This window comes from Emydura macquarii, unplaced genomic scaffold, assembly GCF_026122565.2.
Source record: "Emydura macquarii macquarii isolate MOO-44397 ecotype Brisbane River unplaced genomic scaffold, CSIRO-AGI_Emac_v2 contig_2205, whole genome shotgun sequence".
Lineage (NCBI taxonomy): Eukaryota > Metazoa > Chordata > Testudines > Chelidae > Emydura > Emydura macquarii.
Genome location: NW_027132342.1, coordinates 20,071,464 through 20,096,734, shown reverse-complemented (window position 1 = coordinate 20,096,734; position 25,271 = coordinate 20,071,464). Strand labels below are relative to the sequence as shown.

Sequence of the window (25,271 nt, the reverse complement as noted above, 5' to 3'; positions counted from 1 at the left end):
TGCCAACTTAATAGTATCTATATTGAATGTGAATTGTAATCTGTTTTGCTGTATTCTTCTGTTCATGGCTGGTTGATTGTTTTTAACTGTACCAAGACAATGGTACAAATAAACTGCTTGCTTTGATGCTTAGGGGGCAGATAAACAAATGGCCTATCTGAAAATCCAGTGGTAAATGAGTTGCTGGTGACCAAGTCATGGTTGCCCATGTAGAATCACTGTATGTCTTTCTATTTCTCCCTCTCTCTCTTTCAGGATGCTTTTTAAAGAAAGCCGAAGTGTTCACAATCATCTCACTTCTGCTCCGTGAGTACAAAACTGGCATCTCTTCCTTGTGCTTCAGCTGTCTGGGTAGCTGTGGCGAGCATTGTATGTTGCTCTGTTCCTTAAGAGTTCAGAAGGATTATGGCTTATTTTCACTGCTTCTACCTCCTGCTTTTTGTTTGTTTTGTTTTTGTTTTGCTTGAGGAGTTTTAGAATACATCAGGAATTTTCTTTTAATGATTTAACACTTTGACCTACCACTTTGGAGTTCTTGCGGCACTGTGGTTTGCGTAATTCAAGGGTAAGGTGGTTAAATAGCTGTAACAGATATTAATACCAGTATAACGCCTTTCATCCAAGGATTTCAAAGTGATTTACAAATCCTAAACCTCGCAATGCCCCTGGGAAATAAATACCTGCATGCTACAATACCTCTTTAACTCCTTCTCTCTTCGCTTCACTCCACAAACACACATCTATTAAGATATCCATTCTGGTTTGAGTGGACCTCTCCTAACCCTCAAACACTGCTGCTTTTGTCTGTGAGGAATCATCGTAGTTCAGCCAGAATTAGAATAGTAATTTATAACTTACAATTTGCCTGGTGCTAAAAGTTAACTCCTGTAATAACCAAAAAGCAATTCTGTGTTACTATTTGTAAGATTAACAGCTGAACTGATCCATTAAGTATGGTATCCTGTTTCAAACGCCGCTATTACCAAATGTTTCAGAGAAGGACATAAAAACCCTGTAATGCGCTAAACTGTTAATACTTTAAGGAAATGGATGGGCAAAAGTGTGTGTGTGGAGGAAGGTGCAGGTGGAAGTATGGCACTCCTCAAACTTTAAAGCTGAGGATTGTTAGCCCTTATTGTTATCCTAGCTGGTATAATGGCAGATGCTATTCATGTTCATTTAAATGTCTAAACTTTTTTGCATCTTATTTAGCTTGTCGCCGCAATAATATGACAGCGTTCCAAACATTAATTATGGACATTTTCCTATTTTATAAGCTGATCAGAAAGAAATTCAGTCTTTATTGCTCTTTTATCCTTTTTAATATTTATTTCTCCTATAGGGCTTGATAATAAAGTACAAATCTGAAACATTCAGGACACCCAGGTGCCAGTTTGTTCTAGGATCTAAGAACAAGTGTATGAGGCACTTTTATCTCTATAATAAGATTTCATGATTGTCACTCTGTGAGTCACTTTGAAGCCTAGAATGTCTGAATCAGTGTGAAGTGATGGAAACATCTACAGGCATGTTTGAGAGCTTTTTTTGTTCAGAATACCACTAGGTTCAATCATCACTAGGATTTGCAGGCCATTAACATCCAATTCTTAAATGTTCAGCCATTTTGACTTTACAAATTAAACCTGTGCAACAGCAAGGCATGCCATGTCAAGTATTCTAGACCTTTGTGATATCACTGTAATACAGAGTACAATACAGTGTAATACAATGTAATACATCCAGTCACCACCCTTACTGTACATCTAATTTGCATGCAACAGTTTCCTTGATTATGTGAGAGAGACTGCACTTTGGTGAATTACTTGGCCCAATTGCCACATCTGTATAACAGCACACACTTTCAGTTAAGAGTATAATTATCATAGGCCTTGTCTTGACTAGGAAAAATATGTCAATCTGATATAGGTCAATTTACAGCCAATGCAGTAATTACTGCGGTGGCTGATTTCCATACTACCCTCTTTAGGTCGGTGAAGTGTGTCCTAACCAGGAGCACTTCCATTGACCTAAGAGGGGCAGTGTGGGGAGCTGAGAGATTGGTCTCTCAGGCTCCCAGTGGGCTACCCCCCTTCCGCCCGCCACTCCACGTTCCCGCCAGGAGCCAGCCCCTCTGCATTCCCTGCTCAACGATGAAATTGACAAGGCTGCCCCGGCTCCCAGCAGGGAGCAGGTGGAGAAGTGCCTGGGCTTCTGGCCCTGCTTCCAGCTGGGAGCAGAGACCAGCTGCTCACCTCTTAGGTGGTCTTTCTTGTCAATTTCGCCATTCAGTGAAATTGACAAGAATGAGAGCCCCACAGCTGATGTAAGGAGTGCAGTGTCTACATTGACACTGTCACCCTAATTAAGCTGACATAAGCCCTACAACTCCCGCTGAGGTGGTTTTATTATGTCAGTGTAGCAGGGGAGTTAAGGTGAGAAGAGCATTTTAGTCTGTGCATGTCCATTGTTTTGTTGACAAAAGCTGACTTTTATTGACAAACTTTCTAGTGTAGACCAGCCTGTAGATACCGTATTTCCCCATGTATAAGACGCACCTTTTTTCGAAAAATTTGGGGTCTAAAAACTGGTGCGTCTTATACAGTGGTACTTATCGGTGATGTACCGTAATACATTTATTTTCAAATTTCGGGCCCCAAAATTAAGGTGCGTCTTATACATGGGAGCGTCTTATACATGGGGAAATACAGTAACTGCAGTTTATACCAAGCTATAGCTGCTCTTCTGGCTACTACCAAGTAGGCAAACACAATTATGACTGAAATAGGCTGAAATATGAGTTTACATTAAATAGTGTAGTCTCTATAAATTTGAATAAAAATGTTCTCTGCCTCAAAAGTGCAAAATGAGGGAGCCTCTTTTAACTTGGTGTGTGTATATATATGGCAGAATTGATAGTCAGCAAACTTCATATCCAATGTATCTAAGGAAGAACAGGGAAGCCTGACAAGCATGATATTGCGCTACATATTATCTCTTCGCTTCTTTCTTTTTGCCCCTTCCCTTCTATCCTTAACTGAACTTTTTGTTTCAGGGACCTTTTGCAATTTAAATGGCGACAGGGGGAGGGGAAGTCCTGTGAACTTGTTGCTCTGATGATTACGTCTTCTAGAGTTAGAATGACTAACGCTCTGTCTTTTCTCTTGATTTGTGTGTGTGCGTGTCTCTCTCTTTCTTCCTCTAGGTCAAAGAAGAAGGTGATTCTGGCACCTAAACCCAAAGTGAAGGTAAATAATGGCGCTACCCATACAAAAGTGTAGAAAATGATGTTGAACATGGTGCATGTTAAACAATGTCCTTCCACAGAATAATCACTAGAGCTGGTTGAAAAGTTTCCAATGGAACAGTTTTCCATCAGAAAACGTGTACTGCATGAAATCAAAACGTTTCATGGGAACATTGATTTTGTTGAAATTTTTGACAGAAAATTAAACTAAATGTAAAGGTCAAAGCTTTTTATTTCAATTTATATTATAATTCATAATATAATATAAAAGTCAGTGTTTTGACATAAACTATACATAAAAGTCAAAACAAATTGGAAATTAAATGTATAATTTCATTAAGATCAAAACAAAATATTTCAGAATATTTAATGTCATAAAAGATACTGAGATTTCAACTTTTTTCCCAATTTGTGATTAAACCAAATTTCAGAATCTCAGAATTGCCTATGGGCTAGAAATTCCATTTTTCGACCAGCTCTTTTTGTTGCACACTTGATATAGGTTCTTTGAGTGGACCCTCCCTAAAAGAACATGTATATTTCTAAAAATCTGCCTCCTGTTCATTGTGATCTCTGAAGAGTTTGAGTTCATGGTTCTGGTGGCGAGGAGGAAATACAGTGGAATCCAGTTAGGTTCCATTGTGCAAACTGATATTTTTTCATGTACTAAATCATTTAGTGTGAATATGTTGCTAATGATCCTGTTTTGTATCCATTGAAAATCATGGGTTACTTGGTTCAAACAACACTTAATTGCATGTGGTGCCACCACATGCAATTACCCACTTTAGAGACTTATGATATAGACTTTAAAGTGGATAATATACCATTTGGCTTTATTGTAATTTTATGTTATATAGTCATTGAAAACGGGCTGCGAGAAGGCACTAAATGCATTAAAAATGTTACAGAATTTTTAAAAATTCTGTATGTGCTTTGGTGACTTCATTTTCATCTTAAATTAGGTCAGAGCATTGGAAAATTTTGCATATTTGGGTGGACAAGTTTAGTGTACTAAGCTGATATAGACTTTGTGACTAGGCTTGACTGTATTTCATCTGAGTTCCATTGTAGTTATAGTTGAAGCTCAGATTTGCCTTCACTTTCTGCGTATTGAAGACTAGCTCCACAATCCTCTAAAATACAGTTTACTGTTCTTTACAAGTTGAACTACAGCTCTAGGTCTTGCTCCTGTGAGCAACACTAGGTATACTGATTAACATACTCTGGGACTATGTGATTCTGTATGATACAGTATTCTATATGATACAGTAAATCATGTTGTCACGTTATTTTACATGATATACACAGGACTGAACTTGACTGAAACTACCCATTTTAAAATGTTGCATCCTAGAAGCGCTTCCTTGCTGCACGATCTCTTCCTGTGTGTGTTCAGTCACACAGGTAGAGAAAGATGGGACAGTCTGCCACAGTGTGTAACCTTATTGATGCCTAGATATTAAGGAGTGAGCGTGCCTTACGTATGCTAAATGTCAGTTTCTTTATAGGTTTTCTATAAATTGACCCATATCATCAAAAGATATTTAGGCACCCAATTCCCATTGTAATCAATGGGAATTAGGCACCTAAATACGTTTTGAGGATCTGGGCCTGTGTTCATAGTATGGCCATTATCTGGGATTTTGTATCAGGATTGCATGGAGGCTATTCCCAGTGCCTTACCACTTAGCTCACATTTTTACATTCAGTATACTTAATATGATTGCTTGTGGAGCGTATACCTGTTCCTTGCAACTGAATAGGCTGTTTTCTCCATCCCATACCCTACTACCTGGTGAACAAGGTGTGCTGTACTGCAGCATCTAGGTATTTCCTTTAAAGGAAAATTACAATGGTAGAGCTGTACTTCTGGATTTGCAGAATGATAGCATTGAACTAAAGTTATGTTGAATTGCTTTGGGGAGGACATTGTAACTTCCTATTTTTTTCTATTTTTATCTCATCCTCCCCACCCCCCCACCAGGATTCCAGTCCAAAGAAAGAGCAGAAAGCCTGTACATCTTTGGTGACTTCAGCTTGTGTTACTACACTGAGTTCTGGCACACCTATCAGTACCCTAGCTAGCTCTATCTGTGCACCTGCTCCAGAGACCATCTGTCTGGATGACTCACTGGATGAAGACCTCTCTTTCCACCCACCCTCTTTGGATTCTATATCTGATGCTTTGGCAGTTATCAACAATGGAGCCAAGATCTCTCCTGTGGGATCCAACATAGACACACCAACCTCAAGACCTCGCCCTGGGCTGAGAGAAGAGAAGCTAGCAAGTATCATGAGTAAATTGCCTCTAGCAACCTCAAAGAAGGTAGAGCCAGCTCAGACTCCACATTCATCAAGTCTTATTGCTGGTCACACAGGACCAGTACCAAAGAAACCCCAGGACTTAGTTCACACTGGGATCTCTTCAGGCCTTATTGCTGGCTCTTCAATTCAAAACCCCAAGGTTTCCTTAGAACCTTTGCCAGCCAAACTACTTCAGCAAGGACTACAGAGGTCAAGCCAGATCCAAGCTGCTTCCTCCTCTTCGCAGACCCATATTGCTTCCTCCTCCAAGGCCCAAGCAGCTACTTCCACTTCTGCTCAGAGGTGCAAGGATGCTGCTATCCTGGTACCCTCTTCAGAGGGTCAAGGTGGTTCTTCCTCAACATTACAAGTGACAAAGGTGCACCAGCATTCAGCTGTCCAACAGAAATATGTGACTCCTCTACAAGCAACTATTAGTAAGTCACAGACCAATCCAGTGGTGAAACTGAGTAGCAATCCCAAACTCTCCTGTTCATCCCCAGTTATCAAGAGTCAAGATAAGCCAGTAGTGTACCGCCTTCCCTTGTCTAACCCCTCATCTGGAAGTTGTTCTCAACTATCCCACCCACTAGTTTCTCGGACAACATCCAGCACCTCTACCTCTAGTAACTGTTTTGCCAAGGCTATGGTGTCGCAGGGTTCTTCCCAGGGTTTCAAGCCTCCCTTCTCCATGGCTGCCTCCCCTAAACCTGCTGCCTCTCCCAAGCCCACTTCATCCAAACCCTCTGTGACTCCCAAACCCACTGCATCATCTAAATTCCCATCTAAATCCACTTCATCTGCCAGGCCCACAACATCACCCACTTCTTCCAGTTCAAGTGCACTAGTACCCCAGGGTAGCCACTCCAGCAGCAGCCCCCTTCATAAACAACCCAGTGGAGTAAATATCAGCAGGCAGTCTCCCACAATAAATTTGCTGCCGTCTAGTCGCACCGCAGGCCTTCAGCCTGCAAAGAACCCTCAGGCCTCTTCAAAGTTGCCCAACTCTTCTCCCTCTGGGACTGTTGGCAAAAATAACTTGAGTGGAGTCGGAATGAATGTACCTGCCAGCAGGAGCAGTAACCCTAATTCAAGTGGAGCAAGTAGGACTAGTCTCTCTGGGGGAGCAGGAAGTGGAACACAGGGTGCTACTAAACAGTTGTCGACTCCACACAGACCATCTTCTGCCTCAGGATCTCCAGTTGTAGCAGCCAGCGTGCAGGTATGTATCTTATATGAGACTCAATTGTGGGACTCATAATGAGATTTATTTTGAAGTTTCTTTTTGTAACTATATCTTTCTAATGCATGTGCTGAAATGGTTTCACACTGGTGAAAGGGGTGTTTCCTCACAGGCGCAGGATTCCAACTGATCATGAGAACTTAAGGTTCGAGAGTAAAGGAATTTTAATCATGACATATATTGGCAGGTCTGTGATGTAAGGGAGCAGAGCTTTTCTTCTCTAGAATTCTGAGAAGAGATGTTAGATTCTGCAGGCTACAACTACTTAATGGTATTTCTGGAGATTGCAGTGGGATCAAGCATTGTTAGACCGAGGCTCTCCCTGTCTACATCATCATCTGTGTTTGATTTCCTTTATTGTATTGGCACTGATGAGGAAGGGTGTTTAGTATGTCTGCTGCCATTCTTCCAGGATTGATTTGCACAATGAGAACTAAGTTGTGTAGGGTTAGAATAGTAAGCATGACCTCTATTAAATTGATGGACTAATAGTATGGTTTTAGTATTTATGCTAATATATATTATTATGTATGCTGTGGAATACTTTCAGAAGGAGTATGAATGCTCAGTAGTACACAAATATTCTGGAATAAAAAAGGCTTGGGCAAGATTTGCTTGTACATGAGTAAAAATAGGCCATGTAAGATTAGCCTACGTATTGCTCATACTAAATAGAATTTGAAAATAGGCCTTGAGGAAGGTCTGGTACCACTAACCAGGGAAGAGAATTTACCAATTCCAGAGTATTCTGTTCCACTTAGTAGGAATAATTAGGTTACTGGCAGGTTTGGGCAAAACAGATTATCTGATTAATCATCTCTCCAGGTCTGAGGTCTTCAATTCTCAGGTTAACATTTGAGTAAAGCTAGAGCGCAAACTACCTTCTGTTAGCATATTGTTCTCCACACACTAATCCACAGGCTTCTGTTCATGATTTTACAATTTTGTGTGATGTATTCATAGGACACATCTTTCTTCTACTATCCCTACTGCCCAGAAGAGCTGAAGAAAGTGGGAAAGGATAGACCTTGTGATCATGTAATTAAACATTATGTCATAATGCATATGCACAAATGGGCTGAATTAAAGTTGAATGGGCAACCATAAATTTGGCTTTTCCTAACTTCTTGGGAGCTTGATTTTGCAAACTGAATAACATTAGTTTAAAATGGCTTTTTGTATATAGTGTCCTAGATTTTTTTTTTTTTTTTTTTTTTTTTTTTAAAAAAAAAAATAAAAATATGTACATCTGTAATGACCTACTTGATAATGTATCAGCAGCAGGATTTGAACCCTGAATCTGTACTGAGGTGCTGAAGACTTGTAGCATTTACAGGTCTCACTGCATTAGCCGGCAGCAAGAGAAGGTTGTTGTCCTGGAATAAGAGTGGATTTACAGGCACCATGTGCTGGGTCTGGAGGTTTATGGGGCAGTCTGGCCCATTTCTTTCTTTCCGCTTTAGGTGTTGGAGGAGCTCCTGTCCCATGTGGTGCACCCACCAAGGAAGTAGATGTGATGCTGGGGTAATCTGCAGATTATGACTCATTATAAGGCCAAAAGGGACTATTGTGGTGATCTAGTCTCGCCATAGGACTTCTCTGAATTTCTATTTGAACTAGAGTATATATTTTAGAAATACATCCAATCTTGATCTAAAAATTTCCAATGATGGAGAATCTACAACAAACCTTGCTAAATTATCCCAATGGTTAATTACCCTCACTGTTAAAAACTTGTGCCCCATTTCTAGACTGAATTTGTCTAGCTTTCAGCCATTAGATCTTGTTACATCTTTGTCTGCTAGATTGAAGAGGCCTCTATTATTAAAGATTTGTTCTCCCATAGGTACTCATACACTATGATCAACTCACCCCTTAATCTTATCTCTGATAAATTAGATTGAGCTCTTTGAATCTTTCACTAGGGCATATTTTCCAATCCTTTAATTGCTTTTGTGGCTCTTGAACCCTCTCCAGTTTATCAATGTCCTTCTTGAATTCTGGACACAATATTCTGGTAGCAGTCACATCGATGCTGAATTGAGAGGTAATAGAACCTCTCTACATCTACTCAGTATTTCCTGTTTATACATCCCTGGATCACATTAACCCTTTTTGCCATAGTATTACACTAGGAGCTCATGTGTAGTTGATCATCCTCATGATCCCCAAGTCTCTTTCAGAGAAACTGCTTGCCAGAATAGATCCTGCTTCCTGTAAGTATGGCCTGCATTCTTTTGTTCCTAAATGTCTGACTTTACATTTGGTTACTGAAATGCATATGCTTTGCTTTCTTCCAACTTACACTGATACAGAGTGATCTGCATCATTTGGTATTTGTATCCTCTTCATTATTTACCACTCATCCATTCTGTCATCTGTGAACTTTATCAGTAATGGTTTTATGCAGGTCACTGATAAAGTTGTTAAATAGCATAGGACCAAGAACTGATGCCTGTGGCATCCCACTAAAAACACACCTGCTCGATGACTCCACTTTTAAAATTACATTTTGAGACCGATCACCCAGTTTTTAATATGTTTAATGTGTGCCATGTTGATTTTGTATTCTAGTTTTACTCAAAATGTCATGTGGTACTCAGTCAAATGCTTACAGGATCTATTACATTCACATGATTACCTTTATCAACCAAACTTTTAAGCTTATCAGAAAAAGAGATCATCTTACTTTGACAAGTTCTATTTTCCATAAATCCATGTTGATTGGCATTAAATATATTGCTGTCTTTTAATTCTTTCTTAATTGAGGCCTGTGTTGGTTATTCCATTATTTTGTCTGGGATCAATGTCAGGCTGACAGGCCTAAAATTACTCATGTCATCATGTTTATCCTTTTTAAATATTGGCACAATAGCTTTCTTTCAGTACTCTGGAACTTTCCCGTGTTCCAAGACTTACTGACAATCAACATTAATGGTGCAAACAGCTCCTTGAAAACTTTTGGATGCAAGATATTTGGATCTGCAGATTTAAAAATGCCTTAAGTGGCTGCTGTTTAACATCTTCCTGAGCTGCTGCTAAAATAAAAAGTATTTCATTATCATATGATCTGAACAAATCATCTGTATTTGGAGAAAAAACAGAACAGAAATATTTATTGAACACTTCTGCCTCTTCTGTATTATTTTTGCCATTTCTACCATTTCCATTTAGTAGTGGACCCAATACCATTGTTAGGATTCCTTTTATTTCTAATATATTAAAAAGAAAACCACACACACACAATCCCAAAACCACCTCTTCCTTACTGTCCTAATCTCTGCTGGACATTGACTTTTATCTCGTGTCCTTTTTGCTTTCCTTACCCTTTTTTTTTTACAGTTCCTAGCTTTTAATTTATATTCATTGCTATCAGCTTCCTCTCTTTTCCATTTATTTTATTTTATAGCTGCTTTTACTTCCTCTCTGAGACAGGTTTTTTTTTTTTTTTTTAAACCAGTGTAGTCTTTTTTCTCTATTTCTGATATTGTGGATTTTGGGGCATTTAGTAAAATGTTCTTAAACAGTTCCCAATTAACATTCATATTTTTCTTTTTAAATTTTTGCTTTCAGCTGATTTGGGTCATAATTCATTTCAGATTTGTGAATTGGCCTTTTAAAGAACTCAGTATTTGTATTACTGGTTTGGACTTTTTTCTGTTTGCACGTAAAAAAAATACAATCAAGTCATGATCACTTTCACCTAAGCAATCACTAGTTTTTATTTCTGTGATCAATTCTTCATCAGGCAAGATGGGGTTTAATATAGAATTTCCCCATGTTAGATGCAACACATTTTGAGTTAAGAAATTATAATCTTTAATTTTAGAAATTCCAGCAACCTTTTAGTACCGGCCATGTAGCAGGGCCTCCTTACCTGTTCTGGTTTGGGGCTAGCTGCTGCCTCAGTTTTTCTCTTGCGTTTCCCCCAATAACTTTAACATAGACTTTCATGTGTTGTGTAAGACCCCTTCTTGGGGTCTGTGTTTTATCATCATAGAAGATTAGAGTTGGAAGAGACCTCAGGAGGTCATCTAATTCAACCCCCTGCTAAAAGCAGGACCAGCCCCAACTACATCATCCCTACCAAGACTTTGTCAAGCTGTGCCTTAAAAACCTCTGAGGATGGAGATTCAACCATCTCCCTAGGTAACCTGTTCCAGTGCTTCACCAACCTCATAGTGAAAATGTTTTTCCTAATATCCAATCTAGACCTCCCCCACTGCAACTTGAGACCATTGCTCCTTGTTCTGTCACCTACTACCACTGAGAACAGCCTAGTTTATTAACAAAGTTCTCAAGGAAGCACAAATTCCTACCCAGCCTTCCTTGCTTGCTCACTACTGGATTCTTAGTCCTGTCCTTGCTTAGGCTATCCTCTAGCAGACCTGCACTCCATGCTCCAGTTTTCCTACCTGGCTCCTGCTTCCTGCAGACTTTCACCTGTGTGTGCCTGAGAGCCTCTGTGTTAGAGAAGCTCATTCAGCCTTCCTGCTCCTTTGACTTTCTGTTGAGCAGCCATGAAGTCTACCTGAAGTCTCCATCTCTTCCCTTTGGTTCTTCACAGGTTTCATTTTTATCTACACCCCAGGTGACCTGATTTATCAACATGTCCTGCTTGTCATGTGACTGTCCAGAACCATGCGCATCTCAAGGCAAGCTCTTGATATCTACAGAATCTCATTTCTTTGACACTAGACAGTTCACCTTGCTGCCTGCAGTATCTTTAGTAATCTAGGCCTCCCTCTGTTTTCTTGCTGCTCTGTGCAGCCAGGCAGGCCTTACAGTCACTGTTTATATAGGGCAAACCCATCTTTCATGTCCCACTTGCTCACAATCAGTGCACACAATTGGCAGCACCCATGCCTCCTTTCCTTTCTGTATCTATGGCAGCTGACACTAGTTGCTGGGGCTCTTGGATGCTGTTGTTGCCTGGATGCTTCCAAAAACCAGAACCAAGACTCCTGCAGTTGATGCTCCCCCTCCATGTGCTGGCTCAAGAGGGTAAACGTCTCACCACCGATGAAGGGTCTTGGTGCTTACAGTTTTACCACCCACTCCGTCAGACGTTTCAGTGCTCTGATCACTCTTTCCTCTAGCCAGTTGTCTTCACTGCTTGGTGTCCTTTGCCCAAGCCTGCAGCAGCCCTACTTTCCCCATAAGCTCTCTAAGCTTGCTGTGTTCAGCTTCCAGCTTAAGTTTCATGGCCTCTGCTTGTTCGCAGAGCCTCTTCATATTGGTTTTTCTATCCAGTCCCCTCTCTCCATTCTTGGTTAGGGAAAGGGTCCTTTTGTTCCTGCTGTGTTGCTTCTGCCAGCAGGTTATAGTGTTTCCCCATCTTCACCTCTCTTCCTGGGGGGTTCATTTCCCTTTATCTTCCCATAGTCACAGTACTTCAAGAGGCAGACCTCCTGAAGTGCTCCACCTTTTCACACCTGAAACATTCAAGCAATCCAGAGGTCCCTAGGGGTGTGTGGAGGAACATGGGGGAGGGAAGGGGGCCACACAGCGGGGCCGGGGCTAGCCTGCACAAGGGGTGGGGAGGGAGTGTCAACCAGACCGTCTGTGCCCCCAGCTCAGCTCTGGTCCCACTGTATCCTCAGCTCGCCTTTGTTCTCAGCCCCCAGCTGTGGCTGCAACTCCACTCATGGCCCTGCCCTCAGCCTGGACCCAGTCACAGTTCGCCTTCCAGTTCTGTTCCCGGCTCTGCCTCCAGTCTCAGCCATGGCCCCTGGCTCCCAGCTGCAGCCCCAGCCCCTAGGCTGTGACCCACCTGCATTTCCACTTCTGGCCCTGCTCCCGGCTGCAGCTCCGGCCCCAACCTTGGCCCTAACTGCAGCCCTGCTCCTGGCCTTAGCTCCCACAGTGGGCGCTGACAGGGATAAGAAGGAGTGCAGCATAAAAAGTTTGGGTACCACTGCCCTATCCCCTCTGTCCCTGCCTTCTTATTGTCCCTGAGGTTTGTCTTCCCTGAGCCCACTCCCAATTTTCGGACTGCCACCCAGGGCACTCAGACCTTCTATGTCCAGGTTTTCTACCTCTGAAACACACCAGGACATTTGTCTCTTGCTGGTCACATTAGTGTTCCTGTCACTGCTGCTGGGCCCCAAGCCAGGCATCTTCATGCTTCTGTTGGCTTTACAGGAGTTGTAGAATGTCCTCCATCCTTTTCCTTTTACTAAAGGGGGTTTGTCAGACTTAATCCTGCCATGTATTATACCAGTTATAGCAGCACTGTCTTACCCAGTCTGGCTTTCAGGTAACCATTGCCTCAGTTTCTTCTCACTCAGGCTGCATCTCCCTACCTCCACACTGGATTGTTTGCTGCAATGACTTGTCCCTCCAGCTGAGTCAGGTGGACTTACTTAATTGGAGGGCCAAGTTACTACAGCAAACAGTCCAGACTGGAGTTCGGAATACAAAAGTCTTCCACCCTAGGCACAGCTCCTTCTTCCTGAGGGTTGGTCTTCAAGTTTCAGACACTCTTCAGCGCACCCTCTGGGCCCAGCTTTGAGCACTTTCCAAACTCTGCTCAGTCTCTCCCTGGTCTCTGTTGAGCAACAGTATCCTGGGCTTTTTTTCACTTGAAGTCTTTTCTTTTCTTCAAGTATGTATCAGGGTGGATCCTACTGTAGGCTCACATGCACGTCATCCATGCATGTGAGACTGAATTATTTTAATTAGCTGTGTCTGGGGCTGCATATGAACCCTGAGCTGAACTGCCTCATGCTCCCACACAAGGGCAAAATGGGTGGGGCAGCTGCGACCATCCCTCAGCTCCTTCTTGGCATCCATAGCAGCGAGACTGAACTTGAGGCCGCCCTATCTCCTGACAACTCTTGCATAATGTCTTCATCAAAACCTCTGAAAAATTCCAGAGCAACCTTTAAAACTTTACTTTAACCCTTTGGGCTCTTTAATCCTTGTTCAGATTAAAATCCTTTGACCAGAACCCCCTATGTAGATCTCCCTGTATAAAATGGCAGAATCAAAATTAGTGGGCTTCAAGCCCTGCCATTGTGAGACGGATTTATTCCACTTAAAGATGGGCACAACAGGTGCCTCCTTTTGCCTGGGTGAATCCTACATCCCAAGAAAATCTTGACACAAGATTTAAGCATCTCCTCTTAGAAGAATCTAGGAGGATAGTATCAGACCCAGAAAATCCAGGCTTGGAACCAGTCAAACCTGCTCCATTGAGTAGGCAGGTGACACCCCCAAGACTTCAGCGGAGATGTCCATACTGAGCAAAGAAAAAGCACCAATATCAGCATAAACATTGAGACTATCGACATCTAAGGCATCTCCTCAGATGTTGAAACAGGTCACTGTCAGACACCACCCAGAATATCTGAGTAGGAGCTTGAGGAAGAGCTCTGTCTCCTCTCGTGCAGTGATGCGGAAGAAGGTATTGTGGAATAAATCTTCCAAAACTCATCCAGAACCAAAGAAAAAGGAGTAGGAGCAAACTGTATTGTAGCAGACTCCTTCAATACCAGACCTGGTACCAGAGGCCCCATTGCCAGCACCGACCCCAGAACTGAGAGAATGAGTAGTGGGGAACAGTCTTTGACATAAAGATGCCTACCAGTACAGACGAGCTCTGGCATTGACAGCTGTACCACTCATTACTCCTCATCACGAGGCATGCCTCTCTCTGACACATAGTAGGGAGCAAAGTCCCATACAATCCCTGAGCGGCATTACCAGAAGGGTTCTTCTGCCTATCAATCATCCTCCTACCTATATGGGATGCTGCCATGACCCTTCTGAGGCTACTGGGTCCTGTCTTCCCATGCATTGAGGAGCTGCTCACCCCATTCAAGAGAGAAAAGATCTCCCTCTGCTATAGCTTCATTGGCTGGACACCAGAACACTCAGAAGAATAGGACCTGGAGGTGGAGACCCAGTAACACCCAGTATTGCCTCCTAAAGACCTCTTCTCATTGCCTGATGAGGCAGTTGCCTTAGCACCAGTACAGATGCTGGACAATATTAAGTCATTTCAAGAGCTCTTATTACAATTTGCAGACATACTGGAGGTTGAGATTTTGTTCACATCAGAGAAGTATAACAAGCTATTCAATATCTTGTCAGCTCCAGGCCCTATCTGAATTGCTGACCCTATAAATGAGGGATTACTAGACCCAACCAAAGCTCTATGGCAAACAGCAGCTGCTGTACCATCAATGGCAAAATATATTGAAAAAAGATACCAAGTGCCACATTCCAGGTTTGAATATTTTATTCACACCTCATCTCTGGCTCTCTAGTGGCCTCCCCCAGGCAAGAGAAATCACATTTGGTCAAGAACACATCATTAGACAAAGATCCCAAATAATTGCATCTGTTCAGAAGAAAGTCCTATACCTTGGTATTGCTTCAGCTCTGAGTGGCCGCTTGCCAAGCCCTTCTAGTCAAATATGATTTTCTAACATGGGAGAGGAGAGAGTGATGTCTTTCATCAGCAAGCTTTCCCATGAGGCTAGAGAGGAAAGGCATTGTAAAAGAGGGACAACTAGTAGCAAAGATGTCTCTGCAAGCTGTGGATGCAGATGACACCACAGCTAGGTCTGTGGCCATGAGGCATCATCATGACTTCAGGCATTCCCTGAAAAGTGCAAAGCACAGTTTGAGGATTTGCCATTTGAAGGGTCAGAGTTATTTAGCAAGAAAACCGGCAGTGCATTACACTTACTAAAACATTCAAAGAGCCTTTTACAAACAGAAGTGGCCTTGTTTCTCTGGCTAGAAGCCGTAGAAGAGGTGCTTCAGGAATAAAGAGGAAGATGATTCTCTACTGGGTATTTCTTCATTCCAAAGAAGAAAGGCGGTCTTTGTCCTAAGGAGCCTTCAGGAGACTGAACAAATGCATACGTCACCCAGATTCAGGCTTTTTACACCTTCATTATTCCATCTCTCCAAACTCAAGACTGATTCATTACTCTTGACTTGCTGGATACATGCTTCCATGTTGCCATTCACCCAGCTCACAGAGAAGTACCAAAGATTTATGGTGGTACTCAACCATTACCAATACAGAGTTCTATCTTTTGGACTCTCCACAGCACTGAGAATATTCACCAAGTGCCTGGCAGTGGTTGCAGCACATCTAAGGAGATAGGAACTTCATGTCTACCCATACCTGGACAACAGGCTGTTGATCAGGAACAAGTCCCATGATGAGACCAGACAGCCATGGAGTAAGTAGTTTATCCCTATTCTCTCTATTAGGGCTCCTGGTGAACTACAAAAAATTGTATATTTCATCACCTCAGGTGACAATTCATAGGAACACCACTCAACTTGCAGGCAGTTGAGCATACCTGCTGAAAGGCAGATTCAGGTTCTTTCAGTTACTTGTACATGACATAAGGATGAGACCATCTATGACCGTTTGCATGTGCCTAGCACTTCCAGGACACATGCCAGTGTGTACGATGTCACTTGCCAGACATTACAGCACAGGCTAAGAACAGCGTACTCTCTAGCCAAACATCCTACTTACAGATTAGCTACAGTACCACCTCCAGTCTACTAGAACTTACTGTGGACGAGGAAGTGTCCTTTTCAACTCCCTCCCTGACAGTGATGCTTATTATGGATGCCTCAGGGACAGGTTGAGGTGACCACCTGAATCACCTCCACATACAAGTGTGGTTCCTGAATGATCTGAAGTTGCACAGCAATGACTTGGAGCTAAGGGCCATCGGGCTAGCCTGTATTGTATTGTGTTCCTATCTGGAACTCTATAGTGCAGATCCTGATGCACAATGTCTCTGTGATACACTATTATCAACACATAAGAAGATGCTCCTTAGTCCCCACTTTACCCGAAAGCCATCAAGTTTTTGGAATGGTACCACCTACACAAGTTGTTCTCCTAGGGGTCACCATTGCAGACTTCTTGAGCAGAAAAATGGTAACCAATCATGAATGGTCACTGCAGAAATCCATCCTGGATCTGATATTCCAGAGATGGTGTACCCTGACCAGAGATCTGTTCAGCTCAGAAGAGTGCCAGATGTGAAGCCTTTTGCTTCAGGGGGGCAGCATGCGCATAGGATCTCTGCCAGACACTTTTTTCTCCTTGAGTGGTCTCAAGGTCTCTTCTATGCTTTCCCATTGATTCTCCTGATCCCCAGGATAATATCCAAGATCAGATGGAACAAGGCCACTGTCAAAATGCCATTTTGGCCAAGAGTTATGGCAATCACACCTACACTAGATGTCCAGCTCATTTCACAGGGAAATAGTGGTGAACAAACCAAGTTCCTTCCCAGGGTAGTCTGAAGATTTTTATCTAAGTTAATCAATCACCTTACTAGTCTTCTTTCAAAAACTTTGCTCCTCTCCAGGAGAAAAAAACTCCATGCCTTGGACACTTCCAGAGCTCTACTCTACTATCTAGACAGGACTGAGCCCTTAGCTCTCCTTCCCATCTTTGTGGCTATATCAGGTGTATCAAGTGGCCCAGTTGATCTTTTCTCATCTACTTTCCAAGTGGATTACACTGTGCATTTCCACTTGTTACAAGCTCTCCCTTTGAATGTCAAGTCTCACTCCACCAAGGCACAGGAGATCTCATCAGTCTGCTTCAGAAATATGCCAGTTGCAGAGACTTGTAAAGCAACTACGTGGCGTAACTCAGTGACCTTCATTAAACATTATGCACTTGACATGGCATCCAGGGCAAATGCCAGGTTCAGAAGACCCAGTATTTCTATCTTTAAATCTTTATTTGATTACCACAACTGATAGTCCTCATACCAGCCATCCAGAGGTTACTGCTTTCCAGTCCACCTACAGTGGGATCCACACTGGCTATATCAGGCTTTTGGGATGGAGATAAATATGGTTATTTAACCCAGTGTTTCTCAACCTTTAAAGTAGCAAGTACCCCCTAACTTCCAAAAATTTTAATAAGTACCCCAACACAATTTTCCACAGGATTTTATATTTACAGACTAATGTGAGCCATATGTTGGAAGAAGGGCTGCGTATATAAGGCCATGATATGACAGATGTCAGATCTAGTGGGGGTAGGGTTACCACCTTTGCAACAAGGGTGTGCAACTGAAGTATGTACCTGGGCTAGACATGATGTTGGCCAAAGCTAGGAGGCTTTGAGCAGCATGCCAGTGCTGGGGAATATAAAGCACTGTGCCAAATTTTATGCCATAGATTTGAGAGGAGGAATGGGTGAGAGAGAGACAGGGAAGGAGGGCGAGAGAGAGAGAGGAAAAGAGGGTAATTGGTGAAATCTGGTGCTGTCATAGTTGTCAATTTCACTGCTCTAAGTTTTCTGGGCACTGGGCTTTGAGCCCGGGAGAGGAGCTGCCATCTGGGCAAGTTGCAGGTGGCTGCCACCTGGCTGCCAGCCCGGGAGGTGGGCGACTGGCACCCAATCAGAGTTGAGGCAGAGGAGGCTTCCGCGCTGGCTGGGACCCCGGGATGTGGGCAGGCGGCTGCTGCCTGTCTTCAAGCCGGGGCGTGGGTGGCTGCCCCCCAGCTCCAAGGCCAGCTCATGAGATGCAGGAGGCTGCCACCCGGATCCCACCTGGGAGCTGGGACCCAGCAGGAAGCGGGGGGCTGCTGCCCACTTCCCCAGAAGCTAGGAGCTGCCGCCTGCCTCCCAGCTGGGACTGAGAAGGAAGTGGGTGGCTGCAGCCAGGCTTCCTGGGACTGTGGCAGCTGCCGCCTGCCTCCCAGCTGGGAGCTGTGACTGGGCGGGAAGGGGGGAGCTGCCTCCCGCCTTCCCCAGAAGCCAGGGGCTGCCACACTTTTTCCATCTGGGAGCTGGGACTGGGTGGGAAGCGGGCTGCTGCTACCCAGCTTCCCCAAAAGTGGGCAACTGCCGCCCGCCTCCCCTTCACTCTGTTTTTCCCCGGGTACCGCCTGCCTGTGTCTCGCATACCCCCAGGGGTACACGTACCACAGGTTGAGAAACTATAATTTAACCTACAGTAACTGCTTCTTTGAGGCATTGTAGTCAGTGAGAATCCTATAACTCACCCTCCTTCCTCACTTTTCTGAGTCCTCAGCTGCATGACCTTTGAATCGCCAGAGAACTGAAGGAAGGTTGCAGTCACCCTGCCCTTATATGCCCTTGTGCAGGAGTAAGAGGAGACTCCCCAACAGTTGCTGCTAATGAATCCAGTCTTGCGTATGTGAAGCACATGTGCAACTACAATGGAATCCATACTGACTACAGCATTTCAAAGAATTACAATTTCTATAGTGTAAGCCCCAAAGGCCTGATTTAGCCACATGATCTGCCTGTCATGTGACTTTACTAATCTTTTCCACCTGGGGAGGCATGCAAAGTGTCACTGTTGCAGCTGGTCCCATCTCCCTTAAAGGATCAGTCACCCTGTTACAGGCAGCATGAGACTGTAAATACATGTCACTTGGATTGAAATCCCCCATAATAATGCAGCTTTCTTTCTTACAAAGTATAGATAAGTGCTTAAGGAGCCAGTCAGTTGTTCTCTAGTGTGATTTTTGGTGGTCTGTAGGAGACAACTAATACCCCATCTTGTGCTTTATTTGTTAAGATATTGATCTGTAAGTATTCCAGATCATTTGCTTCTGAGTTGACAGTGACTCAAAAATAGTTAATGCCATTTTGACCCCTCCCCTTTTGCCCAATCAGTGCTTCCTAAATAGTTTATAACCTTTGATTTTTAACATTCAGTCATGTAAACCTTTCCATCTGGTTGAAGCAATACTGAATTTATACTCATAAATGTTCAATTCTGATTTCTCTTATTACCCAGGCTCCTAGCATTGGTAAATACATGTAATTAAAGAATTTTCTTTCTTCACATCCCGGGGGAGGAGGCTGGCTCAGAGCTCAAGTAGCACCCAAGCTTTCCCAGGATGGTGTGTGTGTTGTTGCTGCTGCTTGGTGGGCAGCATGGACCCAGTTCTCTAGAATGCTTCTTAAGTTATGTTTTAGCATGCTGTCAAAATTTTCCTGAAGAATGAAAGTGACTGAAGAGAAATGGTAATTTTTAATAGTTTATATCAGCTAAAAGAGAATGAATTTCGTGGGGCAAAGAAAACATACTTTTCTGTCACAAGGGCTTTCTCCCTGCCAAATTTGTAAAGGCCTGCTGCAAACAATGGAAGTGTTGGAGCTTCTTTAAAAAGTTGATAGTTTTTCAGTGTAAAGTCAGGCAACCTAAATATAGGGGTCGCTACTAGCTCCTCTTTTAATGAATATCCCTTATAAGAAAATGTCATGTAGCTGCTTGAAAAATAATACCAACAAAAAAAAATTGTGTGCTCTCTGACTCAGTGGAAGCGATTTAACTAAAACTGTTCTTAGTTGGATTAAACCCCAGTTGAGAATTGTAGGATTGGGTTGTGTATGAACATATTTTTTTTGCTCTGCCAGAATTGATGTTAATACACAAAAAGAGAAGCAAGCAAATTTGTTCATTTCCAAGTCAACTAAAAATATGGGGAAGGAAAACAAAAATCAGGGACATTTATTTTCAACATTCTGTGAGAGTTGGTACCATTTACAATGGGAAATTAAAATGTAAAGTGTTTTTTCTCAGAATGATAAATTCCAGAGTAAAGATGAAAAACTATTCAAAGACTTGTGAAAAAGTAGTGTGCCATACAAGACTGAACTAGTGTTACATCTAGTCCAGTATCCTGCCTGACAATGGTCCGTACCAGATTTAGAAGAAGATGGGGCGGGGAGGGGAATGCAAGAAATCTTGTAGAGGACAATTTATAGAATCACCAGCCTGTAGTGGAAGTTTCTTCTAACATCCGTCAGTTATTGGCTATCGTTCTGAAGCATGAGAGTTCAAATCTTATTTAAAAAAAAAAAAAACTCTTACTGTAACTGTGACTGTTCAGGTTGTTCATATAAACATAGAATTCTTTCTGAATCCTGTCAGGTTCTTGGAGTCAAGGCTATCTTATCACAGTAATTGTGCATTGTAAATGTCTTTTAATTTTGAATGACCTTTTGAACTTTTATTATGGGTGGGAAAATGAGACCCCAGTTTAGCTTCTCTGTGCTGTTCGTTTTGTATACTCTTATCATGCTGTATTAATTTGCTCTCTAAACTAAACAGTTTTTTCATTCTCCTTGTATGAATTTTTCCATGCCTCTAATCATTTGTTACCCATCTTTGAACCTCTTCTATTTCTGCTGTATCCTATTTGAGATGAGTGACCAGAACTGAACACCGTATTCCAGCTAAAGGCATACCATCTATTTAATAATAATGGCATAATACCATCAATCTTACTACCTTTTCCATTCTTTATATGTACTAACATTTTGTTGTTTTTGATGACTGCTGCACAAGAAGCAGAGGTTTTCATGAACAATCAACAGCAGTGCCCAGGTATCTTTCCTCCAGTACTTACATTTAATTTAGAGTGCATCTATACATATGAGTACCTCAACCTATTTATTCTGGTGTGATTTATTTTGGATTTGTCAGTATTGAATTACATCTTCCATCATGCTGCCTGTTCACCTCACTTGGTAGGTCCTTAAGCTTTCCTCAGTCTTTTGATGTTTTGAATAACCTAAATACATTTGTGAAACTTGTACATTTTTCTGCCTTACCATTCGGCCCCTTTTCTAGCTCATTGATAAATATATTAAAAGCTAGTGCTTGTATCAATCTTTGGGGCACCTTATTGATTAAACCTTTGCTATAGCAAAGAGTGACAGTTTATTCTTGCTGTTCATATTTGTTTCTTAGGCCTTGCCTACATTCAGAGATTCTCTAGTTTAACTTTAAATCTGTTTAAAATCACACCTTTAGTTAAACAGATGCAGCTTTTAATATAGACAAGGGTTTACTAGCCAGTTTTTAATGCATGAGAGTACTTCTACTATTTATGCTGTGGCTACTTCGCTTTTTTGAAAGTCCAAAGGCTTTTTAAAGTCCAAATAAACTGCCAACTTGTTCTCTCTATTTTACTGTTTTGGCAACACACATGAAGAATTCCTGTAGATTGGGAAGGCATGACATCTTTAAAAAAGCTATGCTGATCTGTTCCTTCATAGATGAATTTGATAAGTGTTTACTAATTCTCCTTTTAATTATCTTTCCAACCAAGTTGCCTGGTACTGCGATAAGGCTCATTGTTCTGTAACATCTAGGATGACATCTAATATCTTTTTCTTAATTAAAGATACAACATTTACTTACTTTCCATTCCTCAGGTACAGTTGCTCATTTCAATGAGATTGTATATTTTTGTTAACCATGTAGCCACTTCATTCTTAAGTTCCTTCAAAATTTGTGGATATATATATATATACCATCCAGTCCTGTAGACTTCTTGTTTAATTCATCAATGTATTCTGGCGTATCCTCTTTTGATATTTCAATCTCTGACAATGCATCATTTTTATTACCCACTTCAGGCCTCCCTCCTTTCCCGAATCTCCCAAACATCCTCCATGGTGAAAACTGTAGAGAAAACATTTTGCTTCTGTACAATGTTGTCATCTTCTCTAATTAATAAGAAACCTAAATGCTAGATTTTTTTGAATAGGCGTATGTCTTTTCTTCTTCCTCATGTCAGATGGGAAGACCTACAACACACTGTCAGGTTCTGGAAACTTCCTCTTTAAACCCTCCATATTCCCCTGCCCTATTGCTGTTTCTTGCTTTATATCTGTTTACATTCACAGCAACAGTCTGGTCTTGTAAAACTCTAATCACTTGCAGGAGTTGCTGCTGAGTGGTTTGAGGCATTGTCCTCCATCCCCACCCCACACACATCCTTGTGGTCCATGGAAATCCCCATTTAATAAAGGAGATTGTGTTTGAGAAGTATATTACATTGTAAGACTTAGGCCCTATTGCAGACTCCCTGTGCTAATGTTTTCCATATCAAACACATCTGGCCCTTACCTTTTGGGTCTGGCCAAGGAGAACTCCATGCAAATCAGGATAGGGACATGGGTACAGCTTTGTGCTCCCAGCTCTGACCATCAGGCACCAATCCAGTCTCTGACATGCACACTCTAATTTACTCCAGCTGCTAATGACCCTCAAGGACTATCATTGGGTTGTCACCCTCACAATTTTTATCACGAGTCTCACAGTATTAGGTATTTTACTTAAATCTCCAGTTTCTGGAGTCACGTTATTACATGAGACTCTCAGCTTACATTTTTAAGCAAGTTTCTAGCCCTCATGGTGGCAGAGAAAAGTTTTACAATGTGACCTGAGTGTAACCTAAAGGCTCAGAAACCAGAAAGTGAAGAAAAATAAACAGATTTTTAAGCCAATCTCATAAACTGAGTCATAGGCATAATGGAACCTGGCCTTGCCTCTGCCCAAGTGTCCAAAAGGGAGATAATGGCTTTATGCCAAGTGAGGTTCTCCTTATGTTGGGGTGATGGGACAACCTCTGGCTGGCTAACCAATCTTTTAGGGCTGTTTTGAACTGCCAGAGAGGCACAGAGGAGCCCATATGCACCAGAAGTGGAGAATCATGCCCACTGTATCCAAAATGAAGGATGATGATGGCTTATCTCCAAAAGTTTGGACGGAGGAGGAAATTAAACCAAAGCCTACATTCTTCTTTGAGTGATGGGCCCTATATGTATTCCAATCATGGATGCGCATGTGCACCATGTACCAGAAGGTTTTTGTAGCAGTGTCTGTTGAACGTGCTCATACATCTCCTCATGCTTCCAGCCTACGTTATAACAGGTCATACAAGTCAACGCCTCCCCATTTCCCTCTTATTGTCTTACCTGTTCCTCTGCAATCTTAATGTTTATGTTGAGAGCCTTTATCTTGCTTTTGTGTGTGTGCGTGCGTGTGCTGCTATGGCACAATAAATCAAGAAAACCACATACAATATTGTATGAATCCAACTAAAGAAAACATGGTGTCTGTATGTCTACTGACATGCACATGAAGCAGACAGGAGCTTGATTTTTAAGGTTTTCTCCACAGGATCAGCAGACAGTAAACTGCCTGACACTCAGTTTATCTGTCTCAGAAGGAAAAGGGGCTGGTTGAGTTGGTCGCTAGAATATAAACCTGTGGTTCCTGGAAAAATAGGTATTTCATACTTGAAGCTTACTCCATTAAACTATTACCTGCTGAAGGCTGGACATTTTATTAATAGAATATCCAGACACACTGCATAATTACATTAGCTTGAAATGTAAAGCTTTAAATTATGACCATTTGAATGTCAACATAGTTACTTCAACCTCCTCTCCAGCTTGTCAGACTCTAATATTTTCCTGCTCTAGTTAATCTAAAATGCAGTTTCCTTTTCCTGACCATGTCTCTTCCTTTTCAAATTTCTGCATTGATTCTTGCTATTTTCCTTTATAAAGTTCAAGTTTCTCTTCACCTTTATGGTTCTCCATAATTTCATCTTGACCTTTTTTTGCCTTCCTCTCCTCACACTATGTTCTTTGCTGCTTTCTGCACCACTTCATGGGTCTAAATAACTAGGTTTTATAACTGGGTTTATTTCCAGTTAATAAACCCTAATCTGCTGTCAACTTCTACATCAAGAAAAGTACTAATGCCGAAATATATTCTATGAAACAGTTGAGCTTCAAGGCCAAGCCCTAACTGTATCTCCTCCCCTCCCTTGTTTTCACTTGTGCCTTTAGTTGATGAGCCCTTCAAGGTAGAGGCCTGTCATGTTTGCCACTCTGCAATATTTAAGGCTGAACGCAACTAGGTTTCAGAATAATAGGGCGGATCACATTTTACTTGGTGGTGGTAGTGGTTCATTATAACCCCCCCAAAAAACAACCAATCAGCCATGAGGGATACCAAAAAGTTGAGGAGGCTCATGCACCTTCATACCTCATGGATGTGATCGTTCTGATTATTTTAGCATCTCCAGATAAAGTATGGAGGCTTTGTCTCCTTTGTCCACCAAGCTTTTGTTGAGAATATCAGAGTTTTCTTGTGTGACCAGTCTGAGATCCAGGGGAGTTAAAAAACAGTGTAATCATCTTGAACTCTATCCTCAGTAGTCCATTATACACAATCCTGTACTGATCCATCAATTAAAACAGGGTGTTTGGTTGACAAAGGTAACAGGTAACTTAGACTTCTGAATGGTATTTGACTTGATACCACATAACATTCTGATTTAAAAATATTAGCATTATACAAAATCAATCCTGTATATAATGGATTAAAAACAGGCTAAGTGTTGGAATTGAAAATGGGGAATCCTCATCCGGGGGCAGTAATTCTAGTGGGGTCCTTATAGGAAGCTGGTTTTGGCCCAATACTATGCATAAGAATGGCCATACTGGGTCAGACCAATGGTACATATAGCTCAGTGTCCTGTCTTCCAACAGTGGCTGGTGCCAAGTGTTTCAGAGGGAGTGAACGGGACAGGGCAATTTGAATTGATCCATCCCATCATCTAGTCCCAGCTTTTATCAGTCAGAGGTTTAGGGATACCCAGATCATGGGATTGCATCCTTGACCA

At 42.1% G+C, this 25,271-nt stretch overlaps 1 protein-coding gene across 4 annotated transcripts in view; it reads left to right on the top strand.

Moving 5' to 3' along the window:
• UBN2 (ubinuclein 2) overlaps positions 1-25,271 on the top strand; it is a 98,404-nt gene that overhangs the window by 57,052 nt on the left and 16,081 nt on the right. For 3 of the 4 annotated variants that reach the window (XM_067559650.1, XM_067559652.1, XM_067559649.1), the window contains 3 exons: positions 256-306; positions 3,203-3,245; positions 5,232-6,773. In XM_067559650.1, the coding sequence (XP_067415751.1) occupies positions 256-306; positions 3,203-3,245; positions 5,232-6,773 (1,636 nt within the window). The remainder of the gene's footprint in view (positions 1-255; positions 307-3,202; positions 3,246-5,231; positions 6,774-25,271) is intronic. The other variant, XM_067559651.1, reaches the window with a different exon arrangement.